The sequence below is a fragment of the Sinocyclocheilus rhinocerous genome, unplaced genomic scaffold (genome assembly GCF_001515625.1).
Source record: "Sinocyclocheilus rhinocerous isolate Xijiao unplaced genomic scaffold, SAMN03320098_v1.1 scaffold2808, whole genome shotgun sequence".
Lineage (NCBI taxonomy): Eukaryota > Metazoa > Chordata > Actinopteri > Cypriniformes > Cyprinidae > Sinocyclocheilus > Sinocyclocheilus rhinocerous.
Genome location: NW_015624540.1, coordinates 72323 through 83853, shown reverse-complemented (window position 1 = coordinate 83853; position 11531 = coordinate 72323). Strand labels below are relative to the sequence as shown.

Sequence of the window (11531 nt, the reverse complement as noted above, 5' to 3'; positions counted from 1 at the left end):
TCACGACATGGCTGCAGCGTCAACAAAACTACAGTGAGAATAAAAGTTACGCCTTCTTTCTTTATGTGAACATTTGGGCGGTGTTATGCAAATCTTCCCACATCGTGACGTAGACATGTGGGGGCGTGTTAGAAAGAGCCGTTTTAGGTAGGTGTGGCTGACTCTTAACATTTTATAAAGAATATCTTTGGATTTGAGACTTTAGTCTTTGCAACTTTACAGATCTTCTTTATGCACCAAGAGCTTGTAACACTCCAAAGAGAAAGGAAAAATTTAAATTGCATCATATGACTCCTTTAAGAATAGGATTTTTAGCAGTGTCAATTTATTCCATGTAGGGTGGATTAAAATCTAGACAAGTAAACCCAGAAGGGATGATTTGATGATTTTCCATAGGTTTCTCCAAGGGGATTTACTCTGAAGTCAACATTTGTTTTTGCTAAAAGAATAACTTTTTTTCTTCTTCTTCTCCAGCACCCTCAATGCCTGTAGACATTCGTGCATTCTCTAATTCTTCATCAAAGCTGGTGGTGCGGTGGTCTCCACCTGTGTCCCCCAATGGAAACAACACCTACTACCTGCTCCGCTGGAAGCAGCAGGGCGAGGACCGTGAGCTCTACCAGCACAACTACTGCTCCAAAGGTCTGGTCTAAATTACACCCTTAAACTGAGCACCATTTGCCCAACAGCAGTTCAGACTTTTATCCATGAAACGGTTAAACATATTATTGCAAACATCTGAAGCATCCAGTGTCTAGTGGAAATTGAATACTCTTAGTATTCAATGTCAGAATACATAAAGCTTTGCCATAATAAAATAATGTGCAGCATATTCAAGCCATTCAACTCTGTCTGAATATTATTAGTGCCACTCTCAAAGCCTCCTATTACTCGTACTTATATATAATTTGCTTGCTTTCTTGCTTTTCTGCAGCACTTTCCGAATTTACATTTTGAGCATATTGAAATAATACCAGATTTGGTCACTAAAGGTCACTACAGGAAAAATGTAACCATGTTTATGTTGTTTCTTGATAGAACTGAAGATCCCAGTCAGGATTTCAGCCACGGGTTTGACAGAAATCGAGGACACCAATCCCACCAATCCTGAAACAGGGGGGCGGGACAAAATCCCCTGTTGTCCTTGCCCTAAAACAGAGGAGGATCTGAAGCGAATCGAGGAGGACATCTACTACCGCAAAGCCTTTGAGAATTTCCTCCATAATGCCATATTCACCCCCAGGTAAACTTAAGTTTTATTAGGAATATGGTTATTACTCTCTCCAAAAATAACATAAATTGTCATTTTTTTTACATTACCGTTTAAAAGTTTGGGGTCATAAGGATTTTTTTAATTTATTTAGATTTTTTGTGCTTTTGAAAGAAGTCTGCATTTATTCTATCAAACATACAGTAAAAACAGTAATGTTGTGAAATATTATTCCAATAAAATATCTGTTATTACAATATTTGTTTTCATCACACACTATTGATTTTTATTTTATTTTTATGAAAAATATAAATGATATTCAAAAAAGGAGAGAGAAAAATTGAAAGAAATAAAATAATTTATCATAATCAAATACATATTTTTTATTTAATAATACTTACATTATTTTTATTTTTTATTTTTATGAAACTATTTCATATATTTTATTTTGATTGATTAAAAAAAAAATTCATGCCATTATTTCAAATTTTAACACTAATTTTCATTGAGTTTTTGTTTGTATTACTGATTTTTTTTAAAGTATCTCCAAATTAATCAGTTATTGGACAGATTTTATCATTATCAGCGATACCCAGTATCGGTTCAATCAGTTTAATGTGTCCTTGTTGAACAAAACAAAACAAAAAAATTAAATTAAAAATCTTACTGGTCATATAATACACCACTTTCATGATACTTTTACAATAAATTGTCATTGTGCAGAAAAAGGCTCAGTAAGGAGTCTACTTTTGTATTTCACAGAAAAATCACAGCCTGCAGGTTTGGAATGCAAAACCTGGACATAAGCATGACCTATTACTTAAATTGGCAACAACTTCAAAATGAGTGTCAGAGTTGAAGTCTCGTACACGTGACCTCATTCCCATTCATGTTTTGATGCATCAGCCAGTACAAAACATCCATTAAACTTCAAATTAAAAGCTTCAGTTATCAATAAATCCATGTTAACCTTTCATGATCTCAGAGATGAAGATTGAAAGGGACTCTTGATGTCTGTGGATGTTTGCATTTGTAATGGCTCTTTCGTTTCTTGTCCGAGAGGTTGTTTTGGAACATTTTCAGCATTCCCTCAGTAATTGTTTCCCTCCGCCCGTGGTGTTAGTAATCGTGTGGTACGGGCTCTTGGGTCTGGATCCAAATAGCACAGGAGATGTAAATGTCTACGTAAGCCACATTTTCTCTCTGATCTCAAAGGTGTAACACATTAAGTGTTCTGTGCTAAAATGAGGAGCGACATCTGTATCCTATTATCATCCATCATTGGGCAGGGCGGCGCATGTGTCCCGCAGAGAGCGCCAAAATCGCTGTATACCTGAGCAGGCTTGTATTGAAATTAATGCATCTGTGAATTCAAGATTCAGGCGATGCAGGACATGAAAATGGCATTGATTCTCCACCCTGGCCTGCGTTATTTGGGATTAGATTATCCTGCTGTGTCTGGTCCATTTTTTTCCTCTGTGTGTTTGTCATTGCGGGGCCAGAACTATGTCAGGCAGCTGAGAAGTATGTCTGTACCCGGGCCAGCACAACCTGTTTTTATTGAAAACCGAGATATTGAGGGAAGTGCCTCGAGTTCCCTCGAAGTTCAGGATTTGGAGAGAGAGCGGGAGGAAGGGGGAACGAGAAGGAGAGGAAATCATATCCATTCAGTTGCCGTCCCCCCTCAAACCGCTCGGCTGCCAGGAAATGCACAGTAATGCCATCTGGAATACCAATGAAATAAAGGGAAGTTCCCTCCAGCCGGAGAGCACACAGATCAATGAAGGCCGCTCTGCACGGAGGGAGCCGCAGAAAGAAGATTGAGAGAAAATGAATAAGGGATGTGGGAACAGAAGGGACAGAGAAGAAGAGGGAAAGTCACTGGTTTAGAGAACGGAAATGTCCAGAATGGCTTGCTAGCATATGACTTGTGCTGTTTTTAGTGGTACTTACTAAAAAGGTGTTTGGTAATAATTTAGGTTTAGGGATTTCATTTGATACTTCAAATCATGTGGCTTTTTCTAAGTGTGTGGATTTGAAAAATAAATAAGAAAATACTGTAGACCATAGCCAAATTTAGAGACTAGAATACCAGATTTGTGCGTGGCTTCTTTTATTTTATTTTTTTAATTTTATTATTATTATTATTATAACCACTGTCCCCATAATATTCGTTTTCAATAATGTCCAACACTACCATTGTGAAATATATATATATATATATATTATTTTTTATATGCCAAGAATGCATTAAATTAATCAATATTGACAGTGAGGATACTTATAGTTTTACCAAAAAAATCTATTAAAAAGGGATGCTGTTCTTATGAGTGTTGAAAATAACATTTAATAAAAATACAGTACAATTAAAATTGTTTTCTTTTTTTATATATTTTAAAATGCAATTTATTCCTTCGATGCAAAGCTGGATTTTCATGATCTTTCAGAAATCATTTTAATATGCTGATCTGCACAGTTGTGCTGCTGAATATTTTTTGGAAACAGTGATTAATTTTTTTTATCAGGATTCTTTAATGAATTAATGAATTTCAAAAGAATGGCGTTTATTTGAAATGGAAATCCTTTGTAACACAATAAAAGTCTTTATTGTTGCTTTTGGTATATTTAATGCATCCTTGCTGAATAAAAATAATGTATATAAAAATATTGATTTCTTGAAAAAAGTTAAACTGAACTGTATTATGCAATAGGTTTGTATTCATTCTAAACTTTCTATTCTAAACTTAGCCAGCGATTAGACAAGACTGTGTTTTGGATCAGCATATCCAGTCATATACAGAGGGATGTATAGCGTCTCTCTGGCCACATGCTCTCAGCCAAACTCAACCCATCTGTGGTGGTAGGATGTGTGTTTCTAGCAGGCAGAGGAAGGACTTGCAGCTTGTAGGGAGTTGAGGGACAAAATGCTCCAGCATGTGAGTGTTAGCAGGCCGAGGAATGGAGACCAGCTGTGTGTGTGTGTGTGTGTGTGTGTGTGTGGAAGGATTCAGGGGGATGGAGTCATTGCCAGATCATCTGAGGACAGGATCCGTGATTGCTTTGGCAAGGACGAGAGTAACTTGCTCTCATGGGAGACCAGCCATGTGGTTGTTACTCAACACGTTCACAAATGGGGTTAAAAATGGTCTCCCCAATATTAAGAAAAAAGGCTCCCTTCATGTGTCTGAACTGCTGTCGATTAGCACAGAAAATAAACTGCATTTAAAACTAAAGTTGTCATACAGTTGACCGGAAAAGACATGTATAATATAAGAAGAGATCCTGAAAAATTATGCCAACCAATATTGATTATAAGTGATGATTACGTATACAGCGCCCTCCATAAGAATTGGAACAGTAATGGCAAAATTGCTTTGTCTGCTGTGGAGTCAAGACATCTGCAAATATGATTAAAAGATGAATATGAGACAAAACTACAGAATGTCACATTTTTATTATTGGGTGATTCAACAAATAGATGTTTTACCAACTAAGAAGATCAGCACTTTTAGAGTTTCAGTCCCTAATCTGATGTGAGCATCAGTATTGGGACAATTGACTCACAGGTCTTTCTAAGTGATCAGCTGTGTCCTTTTGCATTAATTGTTCCGATATTAAAAGTTATATCCATTGCTTCTGCATTCTGAGTCTTGCATTTGATGACGACACGCACAAACCAGGATGAAGACGAGGGAGCTGACTTTGAGAGACAAGCAAGCAATTTGGATGCTAAAAGAAAAGAGGAACTCGATTACAGTAGAGCCATGTCAAAAACAATAGGCATGAAGAAATCAACAGTCTGAAATGTCCTGAAAAAGAAAGAAACCACCGGCGACTACAGGACCCAACAGCGACCTGGTCGGCTGAGAAAAACAACAGCCGTTGATGACAGACAGATCATAAAAGCTGTGAAAAATAACCCTAAAATGAGTGTCTGTAAAATCAACAACAACCTCCAGAAAGCTGGGGTGATGAACTCACAATCTACTGTCCGCAGGAGACTTCGACAGCAGAATTACAGAGGCTGCACAGCAAGATGCAAACCTCTGATCAGCACCAAAAATAGAAAGGCAAGATTAGAGTTTGCAAAAAAGCACAAAGGTGAGCCAGTAGAGTTTTGGAACAGAATTTCATGGACAGATGAGACAAAGATTATCTATTATCTAAGTGATGGGAAAGCAGAAGTGTGGAGAAAAAGAAAGTAACTGCAAATGACCCTAAGCATACAACCTCATCTGTGAAGCATGGTGGAGGTGGTGTCATGGATGCATGGCTGCTTTTGGAACAGGCTCTCTCGAATTTCTTGATGACTTAATGAACAATGGTGATAGCAGAATTAATGCAGAAGTGTACAAAAACATCTTGGCTACCAATGTTCCAGAAAATGCCACAAGACTCATCAGAAAAGTGCTTCATATTGCAACAGGACAATGACCCAAAACACCCTGCTAGTTCAGTCAAGGAGTTTATCAGGGCAAAGAAATGGAAGGTCTTAGATTGCCCAAGTCAGTCTCCAGATTTAAATCTGACTGAACATGAATTTCACCAGCTGAAGAGGAGACTAAAGGCAGAAACTCCCCAAAACGAGCAACGGTTGAAAATGGCTGTATTAAAGGCTGGGAAAAGCATTTCAATGGATGAAACCAAGAGTCTGGGGATGTCTGTGGGCGGCAGACTCACTGCTGTGATTGCACCCAAGGGATTTGCAACAAAATATTAGCTTTTAAACTGTTAGATTTGCTTTAAGTTCAATTGTCCCAATACTGATGCTCACATCAGATTAGGGACTGAAACTCTAAAAGTGCTGATCTTCTTAGTTGGTAAAACATCTATTTGTTGAATCACCCAATAATAAAAATGTGACATTCTGTAGTTTTGTCTCGTATTCATCTTTTAATCATATTTGCAGATGTCTTGACTCCACAGCAGACAAAGCAATTTTGTTATTACTGTTCCAATACGTATGGAGGGCACTGTAAATGAATATGGATTTTGTACCATGCACTTTTTACTGTGTATAAGTTAACTTTGTGTTTTCTTTCCTCTGCTCTTTATAGTGTATCTGTTTTTAGAAAGGAAAATGCTTGTTTTATACAATGTAGGCAGATTAATAATAATAAAATACTTTTTTAAAACTTATTTTTCCAGTTTACAAACTGTACATGCATATTAATGCATTTACAATGGAAGTCTATGGTGAAAGGAATTGCACTGGGATTGATGTTAAAACAGACACAGTTTCAAAATTATAACTACAAAAATTATTAATAATAATAATAATTATTATTATTAACTGATACATTCAACTTCCATTACAAAAAAGCCAATTTTACAAACTAGGGCACATGTCAAAATGTTCAGTATTATCAGAGGTCAATAGTGCTGATACTGAAACATTCCTGTATTATTATTATTTTTTAAATAATAAAATTTTAATTGTATTATTTTATTTTAATATATTCCTGTAAATGTTTTTTTAAAAGCCAGTTTCAGTTTCTACACAACCAGAATTTGAACCTATATTTGAGCCTATAGTGTTACTCCAGTATATCTCATCTCTTTCGTTCCAGACCTCCCGACAGGCGACGGCGGGATCTGTTTGGCGTGGCCAATGCTACTTCTATCCACACTCTGTTGGCGGGAAACTGGAACCTGACGGAGGGAAACTTCTCAGATGATGAGCCGCCTAGACAGGAATTTTCCTTTATAGAGAAGAAGGTGAAGGAGCGTAGCGCTGACATCGGTGGCCTGCAGCCCTTCACTGTATACCGCATCGACGTGCACGCCTGCATCAAAGAGGTTTGGCACTGCAGCGCAGCCGCATTTATCTTTTCCCGCACCAAAGCGGCAGGTAAGAGCAGGACATCTACATGGAATCGAAGGTGAAGCACTGTATTCAAAAACGTCAGTGACAGATCTTCTGGTTTCTTCATTTTCTTGTAGACAGAGCAGATGACATTCCTGGTCCTGTGACCTGGGAAGGTCTGGAGGGTTCAGTGTTCCTGAAGTGGCCTGAACCGCAAAAACCCAACGGCCTGATCCTGCTGTATGAGATACAGTATCGTCTTGGAACAGAGGTGACTGTTGTATTTTGATCACTCAATCAGTGTCATAATAAAGTTTTTATAAAATTTCAAACTATTTCAATAATATTTTAAAACAAACTTTTTAAAAACATTTAATAATAAAACCAACCTTTATTTATTAATAATTTATTATTTAAATATTTTTTAATAATGCTTTCTTTAAAAAAAAAAAAAAAAGTCATTTTTTTTTATGCAACAGGCCTTTTTTCTTCATTACAATCTTAGGGTAGTTATACCACATTGCTGACATTTTACCATAAAATTACATTGACCAGTATGTGTTTGTATTTCTTTTTCTACAACAGCCTGAGAAGCACGAGTGTGTGTCCCGTCAACACTACAGGGAGCACAAAGGGTTGAAACTCTCCAACTTGGGAGCTGGGAACTATTCTGCCCGTGTACGGGCTACGTCTCTCGCTGGAAACGGGTCATGGACAGAACCGATAGCTTTCTATGTGAATCAGGTTGAACGTAAGTTTACTATGAATTTCATCCCTTTCAACTTTCAAAATATGAAAATTTAGATAGAAATTCGTTTAATTATTGCATTTCAAACTTTCTCTTCTTGTACGCTCAAGAATCGGGTTATGAGCACTACCTGTACTTCATGATCATCCCGATTTTCCTGATTTTTGTCATCGTCGCTGGAGTGGCTTTCACCTATCTGAACAAGAGACGGTACCAGTTTTAACACATCTACACTCCATATTTTCATAATTAATTTGAACAGCATAGGCCTCTCTAGACAAAATCACCAGATACTGTATTTAAAAAAAAAAACAGGGACTTGTCTTGAAATGCTTCGTGCTTTTTCTCTATTAAATATCTTTGTGCTGTTTTCGATTCTCCATTAAACATCTTAGTGCTGTTTTTGATAAACAAGTGCTATCTGGAATCCACAGAAACAGCGACAGGCTTGGAAACGGAGTCCTTTACGCGTCTGTTAACCCGGAGTACTTCAGCGCAGCAGAAAGTGAGTATTCAGTCAAGGGCAAAATCGACTTGACTTACCATTTTCGTGAATATGCAGTAGATTTGTAACTCTTGTACTTTGTTTACAGTGTATGTGCCGGATGAATGGGAAGTGGAGCGAGAGAAAATCACAATGTGCCGAGAGCTTGGACAAGGATCCTTTGGTATGGTGTATGAGGGCATCGCCAAAGGTGTCGTCAAAGATGAGCCGGAAACCAGGGTGGCCATTAAAACGGTCAACGAATCGGCCAGCTTGCACGAACGCATCGAGTTCCTCAATGAAGCTTCTGTGATGAAGGAGTTCAACTGTCACCATGTGGTTAGTCAGAGAATGCATGACAGATCTTACCTGATGCTTTAAATAGTGGCAGTATTGCTGTAAACTGGTTTAATAATGTTGACTTTTAGCTGTTGGGTTCCTCTGATGTCCTTTGTGATTGGTTTAGGTGCGTCTGTTGGGTGTAGTTTCGCAGGGTCAGCCCACCCTGGTGATCATGGAGCTGATGACACGAGGAGATCTGAAGAGTTACTTGCGCTCACTTCGATCGGCTGAGGTGAATACAGGCATACACGCTACATCTTCACGTCATTGATCAAATGTTTGGCTAATCAGACTGAATTTGTAACCGCTGTTCTAAATTCCAGCAAGTTAAGGATTGCCACCTGTGTAGTAGTGTAGTAGAATTTTAATGCATAATTGAGCAATTTCCATTCATCAGAATTAATCATCTGCACTTGCTTTCACTGCTATTTTCTGTCTTAAATGGGCAGTTCTGAGACACAGTTTCTAAGCTATAAACTATACCTAGTGTGATGTGATGATGTGTACTGCATAGTCTGTATCCTAAATGAAAAATGCAACCTTGTAAGTGACTGATTTTAAATGTTCTAACTCGGCTCCAAACTGATTTCCATTTGCGTGATGCAAAGCTTCAGCATGAAATGCACAAGACTCACTGGGTTTTGGAGTAGAGCTGTAGTATCATTCTCCTCTTCCTCTTGCGTCCTCAGAAGATCTCCAGTTTGCCTTTGCCGCCATTGAAGAAGATGATTCAGATGGCGGGAGAGATCGCGGACGGCATGGCTTACCTCAACGCCAACAAATTTGTTCACAGAGACTTGGCAGCAAGGAATTGCATGGTGGCAGAGGATTTCACTGTCAAAATTGGTGGTATGTGATGAAATGGGGGGAAAAAATGTATTCGCTTTAGTTGACTTGTATTTCACGTGTGAAATGCATTAAAATAGGGACTAGTCATCCAACTTTTAGTTAATCTAGTTTTTTTCAGGTATATTATTTTTTAGTAGCAGTGCTTTAAAAAATCAAGTTTGAGACAGTTTCTCAGAGAGGGTTTTAGCCTATTTTAGAAGTACATTATCATCAATTGGTAACATTTCACGGTAAATATTGATAATTATTAAATGTAAAAATATTGCATTGACAAATTGCACCTCAGATTTAACACCTTTTGATATTTTGCACTATTGTGCATCGTTTCATAAAATGAAATACTAAAATTAAGGAATGTGCAACACTATTAGTTATTGTCCAATTTTTATGTATAATAATAATATTAATAAAAAAAATTTATATCTAATAGTTTTCATCATTTTAAAGTTAGCATGAAATGGAAATCTCTTTGTAAATGCATGTAATTAATCTGATTGTGAACGAATTCATACATGCATGTGTTTCGTGATTTACATTTCTTTCACATTGCAATTTTTAATCAAAATGTCATAACTGGATCTTCTGGTGAAACAATACACTTGTCTTTGGTGATGTATGCCAGACTTCTCCAATAATTTTTCTGCTTAAACCCGCTTCTATTGATTGCTATTGCAATCGACTGCAAGCTCCTGGAAGAAAATCTCTGTTGCTGCATTGAAACTTTAAGATTTGTATTGTTTTAACCATTGTGTACTGCAGCAATAAATTAAAGGGTTTGTAGTAAATTATGGCAAACATTTCAAAAGAATTATGCATCTTTTATACTTTCAATAATATTTCTTTTGCATTATATTCCATTAATTTTGCCTATATTCACTTTGACTTTTTAATGTGTTTTAGTATCTGCGCATCCCCAATTTTTATTCCGTAATGAACAAGTAATAAATTGCTGAAAATGCAGTATATGTTCTTCATTTTGTTTGACTAAATCCCAAGTAAAACTATAGACCTTTAGTAATTTCACCTCATTTATCCTCAAATCTGTAGATTTTGGCATGACACGGGACATTTATGAGACTGATTACTACAGAAAAGGAGGCAAGGGACTGCTGCCTGTGCGCTGGATGTCTCCAGAGTCTCTCAAAGATGGAGTTTTCACCACCATGTCTGATGTCTGGTAAGCTTTCATGTGTTCTATAGAGAATCAGTGTGTGCAAGATGTTAAAACACAGAGATATTAACGGAGACGTATAGTGAACAGTATATCAGGGTACATCAGTCTAGACTTTGTAGCTGTAGAGCGACATCTTTCAAAGAAAGCCTTGAGGAGTCTAGACCGCGCTTTTCCGGAAACGGCAGCAGCTGCGGCTGATATGAGCGGCATTCCAGAGTCTCAAGGAATCTTTAGTCGATTCGTCTTCCCGTGTCGTGATAAGTAGCTGTTTGGGCTCGCTGGGAGGTTTGTGCTTAAATCTTTTGTTAAGGATCAGAATCAAGCACTCCCTGTTCAGGAAGAGGATTAAAATTAATTACAATGCGCTCAAGTTTCCTTCCAGGTGTCTGGAGAAGTCTGCCCTAACAGTTCACCTTTCATGTCTGTCCAGGGTCACCGTCAGGCCTTGATAATAAGGAATGTCTGGTAAACTTTACACAAGGATCAGACATAGGAGTAGTGTTTCGCCAATAATTACAAATTTATTGTAAAAAATTTTATTCAATGGCGGTTAAGATCAGAATCAGAATATCATGGCTGTTTCTTAAAGTCTAAGTGTGCAATTTTTGTGCCACCAAATGGAAGTGCAAAATAATGAATAATTTCAGACAGATTTCCTGAACATTCTTCTGTCTTCTATTTGTCAGACAAACAGACAGTCGTGCCCCAGATTCACGCCACTGGTTAAAGTGGAGAGGTCAAAACTTACTTATAGTTAAGCTTAGGCTTACTTATAGTTGCCGTTGCATGTTAGGTTGGAATCAAGAGGCATACAGTATAATAGAATAGGTACATATTGACCTACATTCAGGCTCTGTTCAAAATTATGTACCTTTTTATATACTTTTTAAAAAATTATATACCTTATTTAGCAGCGTG

General features: G+C 37.4%; 1 protein-coding gene across 1 annotated transcript in view; it reads left to right on the top strand.

Annotated features, from left to right (window-relative positions):
- Positions 1-11531, top strand: part of LOC107741044 (insulin-like growth factor 1 receptor) — a 110372-nt gene that overhangs the window by 93450 nt on the left and 5391 nt on the right. Inside the window, exons 10-20 of the mRNA XM_016553628.1 lie at positions 475-642; positions 1039-1243; positions 6781-7061; positions 7154-7287; positions 7602-7767; positions 7875-7974; positions 8199-8269; positions 8358-8587; positions 8715-8822; positions 9280-9439; positions 10487-10616. Coding sequence (XP_016409114.1) covers positions 475-642; positions 1039-1243; positions 6781-7061; positions 7154-7287; positions 7602-7767; positions 7875-7974; positions 8199-8269; positions 8358-8587; positions 8715-8822; positions 9280-9439; positions 10487-10616 — 1753 coding nt within the window. The remainder of the gene's footprint in view (positions 1-474; positions 643-1038; positions 1244-6780; positions 7062-7153; positions 7288-7601; positions 7768-7874; positions 7975-8198; positions 8270-8357; positions 8588-8714; positions 8823-9279; positions 9440-10486; positions 10617-11531) is intronic.